Here is a 22433-nt window from a genome sequence, read left to right as displayed (position 1 = left end):
CCCTGGGTAACATTACATTTTCACAATATTAATTCTGCCAATCCATGAGCATGGAATATTTTTCCATCTCTTTGTGTCTTCCTCAATTTCTTTCAGAAGTGTTCTATAGTTTTGAGGGTATAGATCCTTTACATCTTTGGTGAGGTTTATTCCTAGGTATCTTATGCTTTTGGGTGCAATTGTAAATGGGATTGACTCCTTAATTTTTCTTTCTTCAGTCTCATTGTTAGTGTATAGAAATGCCACTGATTTCTGGGCATTGATTTTGTATCCTGCCACGCTACCAAATTGCTGTATGAGTTCTAGCAATCTTGGGGTGGAGGCTTTTGGGTTTTCTATGTAGAGTATCATGTCATCGGCGAAGAGGGAGAGTTTGATTTCTTCTTTGCCAATTTGAAGGCCTTTAATGTCTTTTTTGTCTGATTGCTGAGGCTAGGACTTCCAGTACTATGTTGAATAGCAGTGGTGAGAGTGGACATCCCTGTCTTGTTCCTGATCTTAGGGGAAAGGCTCCCAGTGCTTCCCCATTGAGAATGATATTTGCTGTGGGCTTTTCGTAGATGGCTTTTAAGATGTTGAGGAATGTTCCCTCTATCCCTACACTCTGAAGAGTTTTGATCAGGAATGGATGATGTATTTTGTCAAATGCTTTCTCTGCATCTAATGAGAGGATCATATGGTTCTTGGTTTTTCTCTTGCTGATATGATGAATCACATTGATTGTTTTACGGGTGTTGAACCAGCCTTGTGCCCCCAGGATAAATCCTACTTGGTCATGGTGAATAATTTTCTTAATGTACTGTTGGATCCTATTGGCTAGTATCTTGTTGAGAATTTTTGCATCCATGTTCATCAGGGATATTGGTCTGTAATTCTCCTTTTTGGTGGGGTCTTTGTCTGCTTTTGGAATTAAGGTGATGCTGGCCTCATAGAATGAATTTGGAAGTACTCCATCTCTTTCTATCTTTCCAGAGAGCTTTAGGAGAATAGGTATGGTTTCTTCTTTAAACGATTGATAGAATTCCCCTGAGAAGCCATCTGGCCCTGGACTTTTGTGTCTTGGGAGGTTTTTGATGACTGCTTCCATTTCCTCCCTGGTTATTGGCCTGTTCAGGTTTTCTATTTCTTCCTGTTCCAGTTTTGGTAGTTTGTGGCTTTCCAGGAATGCGTCCATTTCATCTAGATTGCCTAATTTATTGGTGTATAGCTGTTCATAATATGTTTTTAAAATCGTTTGTATTTCCTTGGTGTTGGTAGTGATCTCTCCTTTCTCATTCATGATTTTATTAATTTGAGTCTTCTCTCTCTTCTTTTTAATAAGGCTGGCTAATGGTTTATCTATCTTATTAATTCTTTCAAAGAACCAACTCCTGGTTCTGTTGATCTGTTCCACAGTTCTGGTCTCGATTTCGTTGAGTTCTGCTCGAATCTTTATTAATTCTCTTCTCCTGAGTGTAGGATCTTATTTGCTGTTTTTTCTCTAGCTCCTTTATGTGTAAGGTTAGCTTTGTATTTGAGTTCTTTCCAATTTTTGAATGGATGCTTGTATTGCGATGTATTTCCCCCTTAGGTCTGCTTTTGCTGCATCCCAAAGATTTTGAACGGTTGTATCTTCATTCTCATTAGTTTCCATGAATCTTTTTAATTCTTCCTTAATTTCCTGGTTGACCTTTTCATCTTTTAGCAGGATGGTCCTTAACCTCCACGTGTTTGAGGTCCTTCCAAACTTCTTGTTGTGATTTAGTTCTAATCAAGGCATTATGGTCTGAGAATATGCAGGGGACGATCCCAATCTTTTGGTATCGGTTCAGACCCGATTTGTGACCCAGTATGTGGTCTATTATGGAGAAAGTTCCATGTGCACTTGAGAAGAATGTGTATTCAGTTGATTTTGGATGTAAAGTTCTGTAGATATCTGTGAAATCCATCTGGTCCAGTGTATCATTTAAAGCTCTCGTTTCTTTGGAGATGTTGTGCTTAGAAGACCTATCGAGTATAGAAAGAGCTAGATTGAAGTCACCAAGTATAAGTGTATTATTATCTAAGTATTTCTTCACTTTGGTTATTGATTGGTTTATATATTTGGCAGCTCCCACATTCGGGGCATATATATTGAGGATTGTTAAGTCCTCTTGTTGAATAGATCCTTTAAGTATGAGATAGTGTCCCTCTTCTTCTCTCACTATAATCTTTGGGGTAAATTTTAGTTTATCTGATATGAGGATGGCTACCCCTGCTTTCTTTTGAGGATCATTTGAGTGGTAAATGGTTCTCCAACCTTTTATTTTCAGGCTGTAGGTGTCCTTCTGTCTAAAATGAGTCTCTTGTAGACAGCAAATAGATGGGTCCTGCTTTTTTATCCAGTCTGAAACCCTGCGCCTTTTGATGGGGTCATTAAGCCCGTTCACATTCAGAGTTACTATTGAGAGATATGAGTTTAGTGTCATCATGGTATCTATTCAGTCCTTGTTTTTGTGGATTGTTCCACTGAACTTCTTCTTAAAGGGGAATTTTAAGAGTCCCCCTTAAAATTTCTTGTAGAGCTGGTTTGGAGGTCACATATTCTTTTAGTTCCTGCCTGTCTTGGAAGCTCTTTATCTCTCCTTCCATTTTGAATGAGAGCCTTGCTGCATAAAGTATTCTTGGTTGCATGTTCTTCTCATTTAGGACCCTGAATATATCCTGCCAGCCCTTTCTGGCCTGTCAGGTGTCTGTGGAGAGGCCTGCTATTACCCTAATACTCCTCTCCATAAAAGTCAGGGATTTCTTGTCTCTTGCTGCTTTAAGGATCTTCTCTTTATCTTTGTAATTTGCAAGCTTCACTATTAGATGTCGAGGTGTTGAACGGTTTTTATTGATTTTAGGGGGGGATCTCTCTATTTCCTGGATCTGAATGCCTGTTTCCCTTCCCAGATTAGGAAAGTTTTCAGCTAGGATTTGTTCAAATACATATTCTGGCCCTCTGGCCCTTTCGGCGCCCTCGAGAACCCCAATTAAACGCAGGTTATTCTTCCTCAGGCTGTCGTTTATTTCCCTTAATCTATCTTCATGGTCTTTTAATTGTTTGTCTCTTTTTTCCTCAGTTTCCCTCTTTGCCATCAACTTGTCTTCTATGTCACTCACTCGTTCTTCCACCTTGTTAACCCTCATCGTTAGGACTTCTACTTTGGATTGCATCTCATTCAATTGATTTTCAATTTCTGCCTGATTAGCTCTAAATTCTGCAGTCATGAAGTCTCTTGAGTCCTTTATGCTTTTTTCTAGAGCCACCAGTAGCTGTATAATAGTGCTTCTGAATTGGCTTTCTGACATTGAATTGTAATCCAGATTTTGTAACTCTGTGGGAGAGAGGACTGTTTCTGATTCTTTCTTTTGAGGTGAGGTTTTCCTTCTAGTCATTTTGCTCAGTGCAGAGTGGCCAAAAGCAAGTTGTATTGGGAAAAGGAGAAAAAGAGAGGAGAGAAAGAAGGAAAGAAAAGAGAAAACAAAAAAAGAAAAAGAAGAAAAAAAAGAAAAAGAGAAAGAAAAAGAAAGAAAGTAAAACAGGGTGGGGGAAGGAAAAATATTAGAAAGGAAAAAAAAACAAAACAAACAACAACAACAACAAAAAACCACGGGGGAGTATCTTCTGATTCTGCATACTTTAAGTCCCTTGACTTCCCCTGGAACTTGTCGGTCTATCTGGTCTTCTGGGGGAGGGGCCTGTTGTGCTGATTTTCAGGTATTAGCACTTGGGGTAGCTGCTGTGCCCCCCTGCCTGGTGCAGGGCTCAGTGGGGGTTGTTTACCCCGTGAGGCCCCAGGAGGAACAGCCCCAGTGGCGGGGCCAGCTCTGGAGCCTTGGATTCAGCTCCCACAGTAACTCCGGTGCTCTCAGTCTGCAGGGCCTGGATGTTTCGGGGCGGGGCTGCTGATCTGCTCAGCTCGGGCCGGAGCGTCCTTGCTGTCCTGGGCCCTCCCGGCCTCTGCCTGTCACCGGGGGAGGTCGGATCCTGGGCTGTGTCCCAGCGCCCTGTGCTCCGGGGCCTGCACTGTTGGATTCGCAATCCCGGCCGGGCAGCCCCCTCCGCGGAGCCGCCGCCCGAGCCCCTCCGAGCTGCTCCCGGTCCGCCCTGTGTGCTGCAGCCCTTTAGGGAGCTCAGGGCGCTCTTCCCGGGGCGCAGGTGTCTGTTAGTGTCCCAGGGAGCCTGAGGGCATCCCACCCTCCTGGGGTCCTGCTCTAACTCCCTGCGGGCCCCTTTCCGCCGGGGAAGGTTGGTGCAGCTCCTGCGTCTCCGGGACGGGGCTCTCCTTTCCTGGGGACACTCGCCCCGGCCTCAGCCCGGCTCCTCGCGGGGCCCCTCCCCCTTGGAGGCCTTTTGTTTATTTCTTTTTCCCCGTCTTCCTACCTTGATAGAAGCGCGAACTCTTCTCACTGTAGCGTTCCAGCTGTTCTCTCTTTAAATCTCAGGCCGAATTCATAGATTTTCCGGATAATTTGAAGGTTATCTAGGTAACTTGGTGGGGACAGGTGACTTGGGGACCCTACTCTTCTGCCATCTTGCCCCTCCTCCTCTCAGTATATTTTTTATATAAGACAATGTTTTTATCTCTAGAAGTTCAACTTCGATCTTTTGTTCTTATTTATATATTTCATGTCTCTACTTAACCTGCTAGTCTTCTAGTTTCTTGAACATATGGAATATAAATAACTATTTTAATGTTCTTATTTATAATTCTATTATCTGAGGTGTTTTTTTAAAAAACTTTTATTTATTTATTCATGAGACACACAGAGAGAGAGGCAGAGACACAGGCAGAGGGAGAAGCAATCTCCCTGTTGGAAGCCCGATGTGGGACTTGATCCCAGGACCTGGGTCCTCACCTTGAGCTGAAGGCAGATGCTCAACCACTGAGACATCAGGCATCCCTATCATCTGAGTTATTTAGAGAGAGATTTAAATTGAGTAATTTTTGTAATTGAGTAATTTTTCTAATTATATATCGCATTTTTCTGCTTCTTTACCTGTCTGGTTGTTTTTTATTGGATGCCCCCAGGCAGTATGGATCATGCTTTTTTTTTTTTTTTTTTTTTTGAGTTCTCGATATTTTGTATTTTTATAATTAATTGAGCTTTTTTTTCTGAGACTAAGTTATTTGGGAGTAGTTTGATCTTTTTAAAGTTTGGATTTAAACTTTTAAAGGTAATACCAAGGCAGCTTTTAATACGGGGCTAATTTTGCCAACGGTAGGCAGTGCCCTTTTGAGGACTCTTTCTGATGCCCCTTTAAATTATGAGATTTTCCACTTTGGCTGGTTGGAACATGGACTATTCCTGGCACTGCATTAGCTACAGAAACTATTATGTTCTGAGTTGTTCTTTCCCTGGCTTTTGGTGGATTTCCTCATAGACAAATGCTCACCAGTACTTGGTGGTTGATGTGCAGGGAACCATCTGCAGATCCCTAGAGCTCTCATTCCATGCTGCTCTATCCTCTCCATTACTCTTTTCCTCAAACTCTAGACACTTTGGCTGTCCTGGACTCCCAGCTCTATCTTCTCAACTTGGGGAGATTGTTGGACTCCCATCTGGGTTTCTCCAAAATGCACCCTGAAAACTCCAGAAGCAGTTTAGCTAGGATGATTACATGGCTTGCCTTATTTGGTTCCCCTCTTTCAGTGATCACTTTCCTGTGTTGCCTGCTGTCCAGCATTTGAGAACTGCTTTATCACATATTTTGCTAGTTTTTTTGGTTGTTTTAGGCATTGGGGTAAGTGTGGTTCCTATTACTCCTTTTTGCCTGGAGGTGGAATGTAGGGGTTGTGTATGTGTGTATTTATTTTGTTGCAAAACTAGAAATGATGTGTGTGTGAGGAGGGGATGTGCGTATGCATTTTTCTCTCAAAACTAGATGTTGTATATGTTTTTCTTCAGAGAACATAACGTCTTTGTGGTTTTTCTGTATGTGATCTTTGTAGCCATTGATGTTCAATAGCTAGGTCCTTAATTCATTAAGGTTTTCAGAATGGTAATGATGTCAACTCAGGTTTTCTGGGAAATAGATACTAAGATGAAAGTAAAAATGGAAGAGGTTTAATAGAGGAAAAGCTGACAAAGATAGAGAGTAAAGTGAACAGGAATAGACAAGGAGAGTCTTAGGATTTTATTGCAGGCCTGGCATCTGTGAGAGAAGAAAGAAAGAAGAAAAATTGACTAGGGAAAACTTCACACTTCATACTGTCTTGTGGTCTGAGGTAGTGTCTTTCAGGCTAATGGGAAACCCCAGAGTGAATATTGTTCTTTAAGGATGTCATATCAAACAAAATTGCTCAGTTCTAGTACCTCTGGTGTTTCTAGTGATTGGCAGTTTTGTGACCACCACAGTGGACCAAAAGGTATGACAGTAGTTAGGTAGGTGAGGCTATTAGGCAACTACACTCTTGGCAGCAGGTTCTCTCTCTTAGAAGCCACATTGTTTCACTCCTCACTGTGAAATCCATTATTCATCAGGAATTAGTATGGGTATGGTGTTAAGTTAGTTCAGTTCATTTTTCCATACTGACAGTCTGTTGGTCTGCACTATTTCTAGAGAAGACCATTCTTCTTCCCACTGAATTGCAATGATTTTATCATAAGCCAAGTGGCTGTAGAGGTATGTCCTTCCCTTACTGTGTCATCTACTTTGGTAATACCCATCCTGAATTTTATGTTTCTTTCTTTTTTTTTTTTTTTTTTTTAATGTTAGGAGTTGACAGACTTTTCCTGTAAAGGGCCGGGTAGTAAATATTTAGCCTTTGTGAACTAAGTGGTCTCTGTCTCACTTACTCAACTCTGCCACTGTAGTGTGAAGAGTCATATATAAGTTGATGTGTAAATGAATGTACATGGCTGTGTTTTAATAAACCCTTATTTACAAAAATAGTGAGCCAGATTTGGCTTGAAGCTGTAGTTTACCAACCTTTGTCCAATATAGTCTAAATACATAATTGGTTTCTAAACAATGTTCGGTGTTATATATATTTGGAATTTTATTTATTATTTATTTATTTAAATTTATTTATTTATTCATGAGAGACACAGAGAGAGAGGCAGAGACATAGACAGAGGGAGAAGCAGGCTCCATGCAGGGAGCCTGATGCTGGAACTTTATATAAATAAGCTCCTTCTATGTGTATTGCATCATTTGCTTTTTTTGCTTAACATTATGTTCATGAGATTTACTTAAGTTTTATATAGTTATATGTCATTTCTATTTTCTTTTAAAGATTTATTTATTTATTTGAATGAGAAAGAGGTAAGGGAAGAGCAGAGGGAAAAATCTTCAAGCAGACACCCTGCTAAGCGTGGAGCCTGACTCAACGCTTGATCTCACTTCACATGAGATCATGATCTGGGCTGAAACCAGGAGTCAGACGCTTAACCAACTGAGCTCCCAGTCACCCACTATATGTCATTTCATTTCACAGATACTTCAGTCAGGGTTTAGTCATTTTTTTAAAACTAAGAATATTTAATATAAAGACTTGTTAAATTGGTGCTGGAGAACAGAAACCGCAAATAGAACACTAAGATACAACACGCACATGAGAAAATGCTCCGCATCACTTGCCATCAGGGAAATACAAATCAAAACCACAATGAGATACCACCTCACACCAGTGAGAATGGGGAAAATAACAAGGCAGGAAACCACAAATGTTGGAGAGGATGCGGAGAAAAGGGAACCCTCTTACACTGTTGGTGGGAATGTGAACTGGTGCAGCCACTCTGGAAAACTGTGTGGAGGTTCCTCAAAGAGTTAAAAATAGACCTGCCCTACGACCCAGCAATTGCACTGTTGGGGATTTACCCCAAAGATACAGATGCAATGAAATGCTGGGACACCTGCACCCCAATGTTTATAGCAGCAATGTCCACAATAGTCAAACTGTGGAAGGAGCCTCGGTGTCCATCGAAAGATGAATGGATAAAGAAGATGTGGTTTATGTATACAATGGAATATTACTCAGCCATTAGAAACGACAAATACCCACCATTTGCTTCAACGTGGATGGAACTGGAGGGTATTATGCTGAGTGAAATAAGTCAATCGGAGAGGGACAAACATTATATGTTCTCATTCATTTGGGGAATATAAATAATAGCGAAAGGGAATATAAGGGAAGGGAGAAGAAATGTGTGGGAAATATCAGAAAGGGAGACAGAACATAAAGACTCCTAACTCTGGGAAACGAACTAGGGGTGGTGGAAAGGGAGGAGGGTGGGGGGTGGGGGTGAATGGGTGACGGGCACTGAGGGGGCACTTGATGGGATGAGCACTGGGTGTTATTCTGTATGTTGGCAAATTGAACACCAATAAAAAATAATTTATTATTAAAAAAAAAGAAAGAAAAAAAAAGAACACTAAGATATCATGATTGGTAGTAACTTCAAGAAACAACTCCCATCTCTGGGACTAGGAAGACAGCCAGAGCAAATTGGATTTATTAAAACTTAGAAGCTTGGAGGAGAGGCCCTTTACAGCTGGAACTTGGACTGCTGCTGATTGGGAATCAGCCTAACTGGTACTGCTGTCCCAAGGAGACATGCTAAAGCCTGGTTCTGCCAAGGCTGGGAAAATTGCAAACAGGAATCAACTGTCCTTGCCAGGGCACACTCTGGCAGAGGTGACACTAGTGGGAACAAGATGTGAAGAGGAAGGACTGTGTCTTTTCTTCTGAACCTCTGGTCTCCCTCTAGTTCGTCCTATTGGCAGATTTTAACAGAGTCATCTGGCAAAGGAGAAGTGACTTTTCTAGGGTCTGAGCCACAGGACCACACCCGAGGGCTCAGAAGGGTAGGTTTGAAGATGAAAGTCACTAAATAGCATAACAACCAGTTCCTACAGAATTCCATTGTGTAAATATGCTATAGTTTATTCTCTAATTGACAAACATTTGTATTTTCAAGGATGTTCTGTTAAACATAATGCTGCTGAAATTCTTGCTCATGTGCAAGAGTTTCTCTTGTTCTTTTACTCGCTGCACCACCACTCAGATGTCTTCTCATGTGTTTTCAGCAACTTTTCCCATTGCCAAATTGAATGACTTCTTTCCACATTCTGTGTAGCTTTTTTGATCATTAGCACTGTTAACACTGTACTCTTTGAAACATTTTTTTCTGCCACAATATTATATCCTTCTGATTCTCTTCTTGTCCTTTCAAATACCAATTTTAATTTATTATCTTGGATTCATAGATGATCTTTAAAATCTAATTTCTTAACTTAAAAAAAACTAAAACAGAAGTATAAAGAAAATAATAAAAATCTAAATATCATCCATAATATTTTATGGTTGAAGTTTAAATCTTTATGTTTTACTCTGACTTGAGAGCTAGACCCACATTTCCAACTTCCTGCCAGAACATTTCCATATGGCTATCTTTCTGGCATCTTAAGTTGACCATATCCAAAATCAAACTTGTTTTATTTTTTTACCATCTCCTTTTTTCCATTTCCTTTTTCTCCCCTGTCTTTCCCATCTTTGGCTATCAGTATTTCCAGGACTCATTTTAGAGGTCTTGGATTGTCCTTGGCTATCTGAAGAATTTGGACTAACCTACTTTGTGGTTGTACAGATGCCAAGGGTTCCTTCCAATTACATGTTACCTCTAGTTTTCCTGTGACTCCCTGAGTTTCATTGCTTTAAAGACCCTTCTTTTTTTTTTTTTTTTGTTAAAGATTTTATTTATTTATTCAAGAGAGACAAAGAGAGAGAGGGGGAGAGAGAGACAGGCAGAGGGAGAAGCAGGCTCCCCGCAAGGAGCCCAATGCAGGACTCGATCCTGGACCCTGGGATCATGCATTGAGCCAAAGGCAGACACTCAACCACTGAGCCACCCAGGCATCTCTTTAAAGACCCTTCTTAATGAAGTTCAAGTAGTAGGAGAACTTTTTATAACACAAGAGATGAGATAGTTCAGTGGTTGAGAGCACATACTCTGGAACTTGTGCTTGAGTCTTGATTCTGCTACTTTAACTGCTGTAATCCCAGGCAAGATGTACCCTCACTGTAAATAGAAATAATACCTACTTAATAGTCTTGTTGTAAAGATGAGATGGGTTAGTAGGTATAAAGTACTTAAAATGTTCCTGACATGCAGTAAACATTAGTCATGTGTTGGCTGATATTACTCTTTCTTTGATCTAGTACCGATTGGTATGAACTTTAGGATATATCAAGAACATAGAAACCAGTGCCTCTGCTGCCAACCTTCATGTACTTTTAAGCACCCTGGGGCCTGTATAGCCTAGGAAAAGTTCTTAATATCTTCCATTAGGTGTTTGTTTGTGATAATCATCAAGGGAGAGTTGTTTCCTTAATATTCTCTTGTATTTAAGTGGGGACATTTCTACCTTTTGTGTTCTTTATGAAAATTTCTCTATGTGTTTCTCTATGTAAGTTTTATGATGTCTCCTGCTGGACAGACAGTTTCTTAGCCTATTTTGAAATCATGGTAGGGTTTTGAATGAAACAGGTAAAGAGTGTTCCAACAGAGAAAAGATATCTGAGAAATTTTACCTCCTGTACTAATTTTGTTTTTAAGATTTTATTTATTTATTTGAGAGAGAAAGAGACAGAAAGAGAGAGAGAGCACAAGCAGGGAGGAGAGGGAGAAGCGGGTTCCTTGCTGAACAGGGAGCCCAATGCAGGGCTTGATTCCAGGACCCTGGGATCATGACTTGAGCTAAAGGGGAAGATGCTTAACTGACTGAGCCAACCAGGAGCCCCCCTCCTGTATTAATTTTAAGAGATTTCTCAAAAAGTCTTAAAAAATTGTTTTTAGCAAAAGTTAACCAAAAGCTTCTTTTGTTTTGTATCAGAATTTCTGCAGAGGAGGAATAAAGAGTGCATCATTGAAGGATTTATGTCTGGAAGACAAAAGACGCATTGCAAATTTAATTAAAGAACTGGCCAGGTGAGATAAAATCTTATATGAAATGTATTATTACATAAGAGGTATAACAATTTTTAAAAATAGACGTTACTATGTTTTGATGTCATTGTGTCATTGATCTTCTGGAAGCAGAGACTTTTAGAAAAAAGTATTCTGTGGCCCCAAAAAAAGAAAAGTAGAAAAAAAGAAAGAAACACCAGAACAAACCACTTCCATTTCACATTTTCTTGTTTATTTAATTTCTCCAGTTAATTGGTACACATATGTGAAGCAGTCCTCTAACGAAAGGGAAAATGTAGAAGCTTAGCTCTGCTGTCAGTGTAGATTGATATGTTGTAATTAGAGTCCTAGCAATTACCTTTGGTTTTGTTGTAGACCCAAACAGAAGGGAACATTCATTTTACTGTAGTCCATCACAAGAATGTCTTTTGTAATTTTGCTAACTGATGCTTTCAGGATTCAAAAGAAGGGATTTTGAATTTTGAGAATGATAAGTTCATAGCTACTTGGTTGTACTGTTCCAGTTTATTAATGATGTATATGAAGCATATCTCTTGAAGTAATTTTTTTGTCCATATTACTTCCAGTTTAGGGGTCTTAAAATACTTAATAGATGAAGATGTCTATAGAGGAATGTATTAATATAAGTTGTAAAAGTCAAAATTAAGGAAAGGCCGTACCTAAAAGTTGATTAAAATAGTACTAGTTTTTGTCATTGAATTGCATATTTAGAGATAGTAGGTCTTTTCTTTATTTATTTTTAATTGAAAATAACTGTATGAAGTGTTTCAAAATGTATTTCATGTCAAGAACTTAAAATAATGTTTGTAGAAGCTTTTTTTTTTAGGATTTTTTTAAAAAGATTTATTTATTTATTTATGATAGACATAGAGAGAGAGAGAGGCAGAGACACAGGCAGAGGGAGAAGCAGGCTCCCCACAGGGAGCCTGATGCGGGACTCGATCCCGGGACTCCAGGATTGCGCCCTGAGTCAAAGGCAGGCACCAAACTGCTGAGCCACCCAGGGATCCCCTGTAGAAGCTTTTATAAAAAGATTGAAGTTAAAAAATTGCCTTACTAAATCATAGAATTGCTTTTAAAAGATGACAACAATGATGTTTTGAGGGTTAGAATATACGTTATGACTATTTAAAAGTACATGCCATAGTCTGAATTTGATATGCCACCTGAGAGGAGCAGTAATTTCATTCTCTAGAATTCTTTGGCTGTTCTAGTCTCTGAAATAGACTTTTCATTCACTTCAAATAGTGTTTTTTGTACTGGGAAAACATTTTACCCTCTGTATTTAAAGATGATTTTCTCACAAGGCTTTTTACCAAGTAGATGGTGTGGATATCCTTACATATGCTTGATGGCATTGAGAAACTATTACGATTGGTTTGACTTTGCCATTGCTGTCCTAACTCATCTATTTTATTTCAGCTACAAGGCTTGGAGGATACCTGAAATACTAGAGCATATTGTTTTGGTTTCAGCAACCTTCTGCTTTCTTAGCAAAATGCTAGTTTCTTGCTGGAGAGTCAGGTTGTTACTATAAAGTTAGTAAGGTTAGTATTAGTATAAATTTGCTGATATTGCTAGAAACTTGATTATTACTTTACTATTAATATGCAGATATATGGGAATAATGCATACTTTGTTCGTTTCTTGAGTTTGCTGTTTCCTCTGTTGGATATTGGCTATTTCAGTCTACTTTATTGTGCTTCTTCTTACCAAACCAATTTCTTCCTCCTTTTTTTTTTTTTTTTTTTTTTTTAACAAGACTCATTTTTATTGAAGTGGAGAAGTAGAGAACAAAATTCCATATGCCTCAAACAATGGCAACAAAACATTCCTAGCCTTTAAGTTTTTTTTACCTCTGGATTTCACCCTGGTTTCAAATAACTGGTTTCCTCTTGTCATTGAATACAATCATTTCTCTTTTATCTTGAGAAATATTCCTTGGACCACATATTTTTTTCCAGCTACTACTTTGTACACCACAACATAACCTTATTCCTAGAAAGAGTCTGTAGTTTTATTTTCTACTCTGTTGCATTTCATTCTCTCTTCAAGCTTATTTATTTAAAATATATAGAATTACAGTTTACATGCAATAGTATATATGCATATATTTTTAAATATATGTTTGCATTTTAAGTATATACTTCAGTGAGTTTTGGCAAATGTAAGGTCACTTTAAAAAGTTCTGTTGAGATCTTTTACAATCAGTTCCTTCCTCTCTTCTCCATCCTGGACAGCCATTCATGTGATTTCTGTCATTATTTCTTGGTTTACATATTCTGACATGCCATGTAAATGGCCCATAGTACATACTCTCTTCAGTCTGGCTTTTTTCCCTCAGAAAATGATTTTGTGTGTGGTAAAATATATATAACATAAAATTTACCATCTTAACCATTTTTAAGTATACAGTTCAGTGGTATTAAGTACATTCATATTGTTTTACAAACATTGCCACAATTCACTTCCAGAACTTTTTCATTATTGAAACTCTATATCCACTAAAAATAACTCCTCATTCTCCCCTCCTCCCGAGTCCTTGGTAACCATTATTCTGTGTGTTCCGTGAATTTGACTATTTTAGATCTTTCTTATAAATGAAACAGAATATTTGTCTTTTTGTATCTGACTTCAGGGAGTAATGTTTTTGAGATTTTTTTTCAGTTTGTTGTGTGTAGGAGTAGTTCATTTTTTAAATTATTGATTAGTACTCCATTGTTTGCTTGTACTTTAGTTTGTTTATTCATCTGTTAAATGGATGTTTGGGTTGTTTTAGTTTTTGCCCTTTGTGAATAAAACTTCAGTAGTATTCATGTACAAGTATTTGTGTGGATATGATGTATTTTTTCTTCTGTACCTAAAGTATAGAATTACTCAGTTCTAAATTAAATCTATACTTAACTTTATAAGAAATTGCCAGACTGTTTCCTGATGTGGTTGTATTATTTCACACTTCCACTAACAACTGATGAAAATGCCATCATTCAACATATTCACTAACTGTTGATATTGTCATTTTTAAAAATTTTAGTCATTCTAATGAGCATGGTGATACCTCCTTGTGGAATTAATTTGTGTTTCCCTAAGATGAATGGGATCCTTGGCCATTCTTTTAAGTGTCTGTTAAATTTTTTGCCTGTTTTTTTTTTTTTTACCTGTTCCTTTCTCTTCTTGAAATTGAGGTGTCTTTATATACTCGGGATGCAAGTTGTCAAACATATGGATATTATGGTTTTTCCCCCCAACCTTGCTTTAATTATCTTAATGTTTATTTTGTAAAGCAAGATCTGTTATTTTGCTGAACTTCAATGCATCGATTTTTTTGTTGTTCATGTCTTTAGTGTTCTATCTAAAAAGTCTTGCCTATCCCAAGGTAGCAAATATTTTTTTTCCCTCTGTTAGAAAAGACTACCGTTAATGCAGAATTACCTCCTCCTTCTTATCAAAAACTGACCATACATGCATGCCTTTCCCTGGGTATTTCATTCCATTACAGTGATCTTTGTGTTGCCCTTTGGCCAATACCAAACTGACTTGATTACTGTAGTTTTACAGTAAGTCTTTTGAAATCAGGTAAGCCTGATTTGCTCTTTTTGAAAACTGTTTAGGCTTTTTGAGGTTCTTTACATTTCACTATAAATTTTAGAATTAGCTTGTTAATATTTAAAGGAAAGTTGCCTCCTAGAATTTTGTTTGGGATGTACTGAATTTGTAGATCAGCTTGAGGAAAATTGACATTTCACATTATTGAGTTTTTCAATTGGTGTTATGTCATGTTTCTCCATTTATTTAGATTATCTTAAGTTTTTTTTCTGTAATGATTTCTAGTTTTCATGGCACAGGCTATAAAATAGCACATATATTGCCCTTAAGTATTTTATGTTTTTGATACCCTTGTAAGTGGCATAATTTACAATTTTTATTATACATTTAATTTTTGATTTTATTTCATTTCTCATATGATAAAACAGAATTGTTTTTTTAATATTGGCTTGATCTCAAACTTTTTAAATTCACTTACTATAATAGGTTTTTGGCTGAATACTCTGGATTTTCAGTAATAATCATGTCAACTACAAATAAAATTTTATTTTTCCCTTTCCAATTTGCAGATACTTTGTTTCTTTTTCTTGCCCTTTTGCATTGGCTAGACTTCTGCTACAAAGTTGAACTAAAGTGGATATCTTTGCCTTCCTGTTCCTGATATTGAGTCTTTCACCATTAAGTATAATGTAAGCTGAAGGTTGTTTGTAGACGTCTTTATCAAGTCAAGGAAATTTATTTTTGTTCCTAGTTTGCTGAGAGTTGTTTATTTAAATCATAAATAGGAGTAGAACTTTGTAAATGATTTTTCTTTATTGTGCTAGTAATATGATTTGTTTTTTTCTCTGTTAATGTAGTAAATTATATTGATTGGTTTTTGAATGTTTAATTTACCTTGTATTCCTAGCTTAACCCCACTTGGGTATGGTGGTTTTGGTTTTTGTTAATACGTTGCTGAGTTTGAGCTAATATGTTTGTCAAAGATTTTGGTTTCATGACAAATACTTGTGGTATTCATGAACTATCTTTGTGCATCTTTTGGTTTATTTTTTAAATTGTGGTAAAATACATATAACATATAATTTATCATCTTAATCATTTTTTAAAAGATTTTATTTATTCAAGAGAGAGAGACAGAGAGGCAGAGAGGCAGAGACACAGGCAGAGGGAGAAGCAGGCCTCACACCGGGAGGCAGATGTGGGACTCCATCCCTAGTCTCCAGGATCACATCCTGGGCTGAAGGCGGCGCTAAACCACGTAACCACTTGGGCTGCCCCCATCTTAATCATTTTTAAGTGAATAGATCAGTAGTGTTAAATGCATTCACCTTGTTGTTCAGCCAGTCTCCAGAACTCTTCATCTTCCAAAACTAAAACTCTCCGTTCGCTCTCCATCAACCCCTGATAATCACCATTCTCCTTTCTCCATCTGTGAATGTTACTTTTCTATTACTCATATAAGAGGAATCATTGCACATTATACCATAATACAATAAAATACCTAGAATATAAAATTGAATACTAATGACATTTCATATACAAGAATGTTGCATTACTATCTAGTTCCAGAACATTTTCACCCCAAAGGAAACTACTCATTAAGCAGTTGCTTCCCATTCTCCCTTTACTCCCAGCCCCTGATGATAACTAATTTATTTTTTTCCTGTATCCATTTGCTCACTCTCAGTATTTCATGTAATTGGAATCATATAGTTCATAGCTTCTTCTCCCTGGCTTTCACTTAGTATAATATTTTCAAGGTTGGCTGAAAAATATCTTATTGTATGGATAATACGACAGTTTCTTTATCCACTGTTTTTTGCATGTGGAAATTCATTTGTCCCAGCATTATTTGTTGAAGAGACTGTTCTTTTCCCATTTAATGGTCTTGGTACCGTTGTCAAAAATTGATTGACCAGAAGTATATGAATTTATTTCAGGAGTCTCAGTACTTTTTTTCATTGATCTGTATGTCTTTTCTAATACCAATACCACATTGTTTTGATTAATGTATCTTTGTAGCAAGCATGAAATACAACACCTTTAACTTTGTTCTTCCTTTTGAAAGATTGTATGAGCTGTTCTGTGCCTCTTGCAATTCCATATGAATTATAAGATCAGCTTTTCTGCCTCTGAAAAAAAAAAACCAGTTGAGATTTTGATAGATTACATTAAATATGTAGATCACTTTGGGGAATATTGCCATATTACTTAATATGTAATATGTACTATTAATACTTAATAGTATTAAGTGTTACAGACCACAAAAATGAAATGTCTTTTAGTATTTAAGTCTTTAATTTATTTTAGTAACATTTCAATGTACAAGTCTTTCACTTTTAAATTTTTTCCCAGAATTTTCTTTTTGGTGTTCCTGTAAATAGAATTATTTCTTTTTTAAGAATTTATTTATTTGTGGGATCCCTGAGTGGTTCAGTGGTTTGGCACCTGCCTTCGGCCCAGGGCATGATCCTAGAGTCCCGGGATTGAGTCCCACGTTGGGCTCCCTGCATGAAGCCTGCTTCTCCCTCTGCCTGTGTCTCTGCCTCTCTCTCTCTCATGAATAAATAAATAAAATCTTTAAAAAAATAATTTATTTATTTGACAGAGAGAGAGGGAGACAGGGAGATTGCACGCATGAGCTGGGGGAGAGGCAGAGGGATGGAGAGAAGCAGACTCCTCACTGAGCAGGGAACCCGATGCAGGGCTCAACCCCAGGACCCAGGGATCACCTGAGCCATTCGGCTTAACCTAATGAACCACCCAGGCACCCCATAGAATTGTTTGTTTCTTTCTTTCAGGTTTTTCAGGGCAGGCAGCCCAATGTGAGACTCTATCCCAAGTGTCCCAAGAATTGTTTTCTTAATACTTTTCAGATTGTTTATTGGTAGTGTCTAGAAATAGGGAATATTTTTGTATATTAATCTTGTACCCTGATACTTTGTTACATTTGTTTATTGGTTCTAATAGTTTTTTTTGTGGATTCTTCATGGATTTTCTATATATAGAATCATGTCATCTGCAGAGATGGTTCTACTTCTTTTCCAGTTTGGATACCTCTTCTTTCTTTTTCCTCTGGCTTGAAGTTCCAGTACATTGCTGAATGAAGTGGTAGAAGCAGGCATCCTTATCTTGTTCCTGAACTTAGTGGGAAAGCTTTCAGTTTATCAATAAGATAAGATCTCAGCTGTGAATTTTTCATAAATTCCTTTACCATGTTAAGCAAGTTTCCTTTTATTCCTAGTTGGAGCATTGGGGATTTTTTCAAAAGCCTTTTCTGTGTCAGTTGATATGATCACATATTTTTGTTGATTTGTTTGCTAAATTTGTGTTGATTGATTTTCTTATGTTAAACCACCCTGACATTTTTGGGATAAATACCAATTGGTCGTGTTTTATAATCCCTTTTTAATACATTTTTGAATTGGTTTGCTGGCAATTTTTTTTGAGGATTTTTGAATCTATATTCATAAGGGATCTTGATCTATAGTTTTATTATTTTTTTTTCATAGTTTCTTTGCATGGCTTAAGGCAGGTACTACTGGCCTTATAGGATGAGTTAGGGAGTATTCCCTTTTCTTATGTTCTTTGGAAGAGTTTGCAAATGATTCATGTTATTTCTTCTTTAAATATTCGGTAGAAAAATAAATATTTGGTAGAATTCATCCATTAAATATCTGGTTCTTAGATTGTCTTTGTAGGGCAGTTTTTGATTACTGTTTAGATATTCTTACTTGTTAAAGACCTATTTAGATTTTTCCATTTGTTCTTGAGACAGTGTTGATAATTTTTGTGCTTTTAGGAGTGTTTATTTCATATAGGTTTACCAATTTATAAGACATACAATTTTTTGTGCTATTCTCTTAAAATCCTTTTTATTTGTTTATAGTTAGTAGTAATGTCCCTACTTTCATTTCCAATTTTATTTACATCATCTTTCATTTATCAGTCGAAGCTAAAGATTTTTAAATTTTGTTGATCTTTTCAACAAGCTAACTTTTGATTTTCTAGATTCTCTATTGTCTTTCTATTGTCTGTTTCATTTATCTTTGCTCCTTATTATTTTCTTCCTTTTGCAAGATTTGGGTTTTAGTTTCTAGTCGTTAAGTTGTATATTTAGTTACTGACTTGAAATCTCTCTTGGTTTCTAATTTTTGCATTTATGCCATAAATATCCCTATGAGTACTGCTTTAGCTGTACCCCATAGGTTTTGATAAGTTGTTTGATCGTAGGTTTGATCTCATTCATCTTAAGTACTTTCTAATTTTCCTTGATTTTTTTTCTTTGATCCATTTGTTTGAGTTTGTTGATTTCCATGTATTTATGAATTTTCCACTTTTCTTTCCCGTATTGATTTTGAGCTTTATTCTGTTGCAGTGGAAAAGAGACTTTGCATGCTTTCAGTCTCTTTAAATATATTGAGAATTGTTTTGTGAGTTAATACATGATTTATCCTGGAGAATGTTCCATGTGCACTGGAAAAGAATGCTGATTCAGCTGTTTGGTTCTATATAAGTCTTTTAAGTCTGTTGGCTTATAATGTTGTTCAAGTCCTTCCTTTTTTATTGGTGATCTTGCATCTAGATGTTCTATTTGTTATTGATAGTTGTTTATTGAAATATATTGAACTATATTTCTCCTCAGTTTTTCAGTGCTTCTTTAGAGACTGTTGTTTGGTGGGTTTATTTTTCTAATTTTAATATATTCTAGAAGAATTAACCCTTTTATCAATATATAACATCTCTTCATCTTGTAACATTTTTGTTTTGAAATCTATTAGTACAGCCAACCCAACTCTCTTTTGGTTACTCTTTTATTGATATTTGCATGTTATATCTTTTTCTATATTTTAGCTTTCTATCTTTGTGCTTTTTAATTTAAATTGAGTCTCTAACAGCCAACATATATGCGTTATGTGCTTGTCATGTGCTAAATTGTGACCCCACCAAATTCATATGAAATGCTAACTCCTAGTTCCTCAGAGTGTGACTGTATTTGAAGGTGGGGCCTTTAAAAGTGGTTATTAAGGTAAAAGGAAATCCCTGGGTGGCTTGGCGGTTTGGCACCTGCCTTCAGCCCAGGGTGTGATCCTGGAGTCCTGAGATTGAGTCCCACATCGGGTTCCCTGTGTGGGGCCTGCTTCTCCCTCTGCCTGTGTCTCTGCCTCTCTCTTTCTCTCTGTGTCTTATGAAGAGATGAATAAAATCTTAAAAAAAAAAAAAAAAAGGTAAAAGGAGGTCATGCTGTGATTGGAAACTTACGTATTTTACTTTTAGTTTTGTCATTTTTGTGTTATGTATTTGATGGTGTTATTGGTTGTATTCAATGTACTCATTTTCCTGTTTTTTTTTTGTTATTATTTTTAAAAGATCTCATTTATTTGAAAGAGTGTGCACACATGAATAGGATAGGGGGCAGAGAGAGAGGGAGTAGTAGACTCCCCACTGAGCAGGGAGCCATATGCAGGACTTGATTCCAGGACCCTGGGATCATGACCTGAGCCTAAGGCAGATGCTCAACCAACTGAGCCACCCAGGCGCCCCTCATTTTACTATTTAAATGAACCTGTGGCCACACTGGGAATTTGCCATCCACATTCTTGACTAATTATAGTCTAATAGTAATTGGTACGTTTAGTTCTATACTAAACATTTCAAGAACTTTAAAACTCAATAACTTCATTTTCTTCTCTTGATTATGTGCCATTTGTAGTGTGTCATAATTTTGTATATATTTATGTATTTTTGTATATGTTTAACATATATTTAAATTTTAATGTAGTGTAATATGATCATTACTATTTTGTATTATTTTGAAGTATTTTAGGTGTACAGAAAAGTTGCTGAAATAGTACAGTATTGGAGGATGAAAAATGGGAAGTGACTGCTAATGAATCCAAGGTTTCTTTTGGGAAAGATAAAAATGTTCTATGATTAGATTATGGTAATAGTTGTAGAACTCTGAAAATATATGAAAAGCCATTGAATTGTACACTGTAAATGGGTTAACCTCATTATATGTAACTTACACTCAATAAAACACTCTAAAGAAAGCTATGATGGGTTCTGATATCTTTCACCTAGCTTGCTTTAAAGATAAGTTTTGAATAATTTATTGCAATTATCATAAATTAATGTTGGTACAGTAGTATTAATTAACTACTGTTTATTCTGATTTCTCCAGCTTTCCTTCCTAAGTTTTTTTCTGTTCCAGTATCACATTTTATATTCATTTTTCATGTTTCCTTAGTCTCCTCCCATTTGTGGTAGTATGTTAGATTCTTTGCTTTCCTTGACCTTGTCACTTTTGAAGAATACTGGTCAGAATTTTATAGTATTTCTTTCAATTTGGTTTATTTTTTTTCATGTTTTCCATGATTATGTTTTATTATGATATTGTATCAGGGGAGGTATGATGTTGGTGTGTTGTTTGTTACTTGTGATTTTAACTGTGATGACATAGTTGATGTAGAGTGTACTAGGTTTCTCCCCTGAAAAGTTACATTGTTATCTCTGTAATTAATAAATTGGAGGAGGTCCATGGGGATTATTGAAATCCATTGTTTTTTTCTGAAACTTTTACTCACTGCTATAAACACTCATCAAAGGGACTTCACTGCAACAACTATTACTGTGATGTTCTAATAGTTTATGTTTCCCCTATTTTTTTGCATTTATTAGTTGGAATTCTTATTTAAGGATGTGCTTTTACCATATTTATTTTTACTTATTTCAATATTGATTTTGTTATTTTTTTTAATCAGTACCGACTCAAGGATATTTATTTTATTCTAGCTCAGGACTCATGGAAACAAAGATAGAATAGCAAGGTAATACTTCCTCTTTTTTTTTTTTAAGTTAATTTATTTTAGAGAGAGAAAGAACATGTGTGTGCTAGAACAGTGGGGAGGGGCAAAGAGGAGAGAGAGAATACTTAAGCAGACTCCCTGCTGAGCATGGAGCCAGACATGGGGCTCAATCCTAGGACCCTGAGGTCATGACCTGAACCAAAATCAAGAGTTGACCACTCGACTGACTAAGCCAGCCAGATGCTCCAAGGTGATACATTTTTAAAAATACAAACTTTTTATTTTGAGGTAATTGGGATTCACTTATAGTGCTAAGAAATGATAGAGAGAGACTCTATGACCCCCTCTCCCCAATTTTCACCAATGGTAGTAATTTGATTAACTCTAACACAATATTACAACCAGGAAATTGACATTGATAGGACTCGTCAACCTTGTATAGATTTCACATGCACTCACTTGTATTTATATCTAGTTGTATGCAGTTTTATCATGTGTAGATTTCTATACCATCACCAGAGTAAAGATACAAAATGGTTTTGTTACAAGAATCACCTATGTGGTCTTTTTTATAGACATCCTTCCTATCCCCTTCCCTAATCCATAGCAACTGTTAATTTATACTCCATCTCTATAATTTTGTCATTTCAAGAATGCTGTATAAATGGAATCATACAGTATGCTATCTTTAGAGATTGGCTTTTTCCCCCCACTCACCTTAATTCCATTTAAATCCATCCAAATTGTTACATGTATCAAAGTTCGTCCCTTTTATGGGCCAGTAATATTCCATGGGTGGATGTACCACAGTTCAACCATTTACCTGTTGAAAGTAAATTTGGCTTCTTTCCACTTTTTTTTAAGATTTTTATTTTTTAAAGTAATCTCTACACTCATCATGGGGCTTGAACATACAACCCTGAGATCAGGAGATTCACACACTCAACCCACTGAGCCAGCCGGGTGCCCTTCCTTTTCAGTTTTTGACTGTTAGAAATGAAGCTGCTATGAACATTCCTACATATAAGTTTTTGTGTGAGTATAACATTTTAATTTCTTTGGATTATTGTATCATAAATGTATATTTAATTCTCTAAGAAACTGCTGAACTATTTTCAAAGTGGTTTACCATCTTCTATT

The 22433-nt window shown here is 36.7% G+C and overlaps 1 protein-coding gene across 14 annotated transcripts in view; it reads left to right on the top strand.

Moving 5' to 3' along the window:
* Positions 1-22433, top strand: part of KIAA1328 (protein hinderin) — a 377583-nt gene that overhangs the window by 15614 nt on the left and 339536 nt on the right. For all 14 annotated transcript variants that reach the window (XM_038543408.1, XM_038543400.1, XM_038543406.1 and 11 more), the window contains one exon: positions 10844-10938. In XM_038543408.1, coding sequence (XP_038399336.1) covers positions 10844-10938 — 95 coding nt within the window. The remainder of the gene's footprint in view (positions 1-10843; positions 10939-22433) is intronic.

This window comes from Canis lupus, chromosome 7 (genome assembly GCF_011100685.1).
Source record: "Canis lupus familiaris isolate Mischka breed German Shepherd chromosome 7, alternate assembly UU_Cfam_GSD_1.0, whole genome shotgun sequence".
Taxonomy (NCBI): Eukaryota; Metazoa; Chordata; class Mammalia; order Carnivora; family Canidae; genus Canis; species Canis lupus.
Note: the sequence above shows the minus strand (reverse complement) of the source record. Positions and strands in the feature narration are given on the sequence as shown.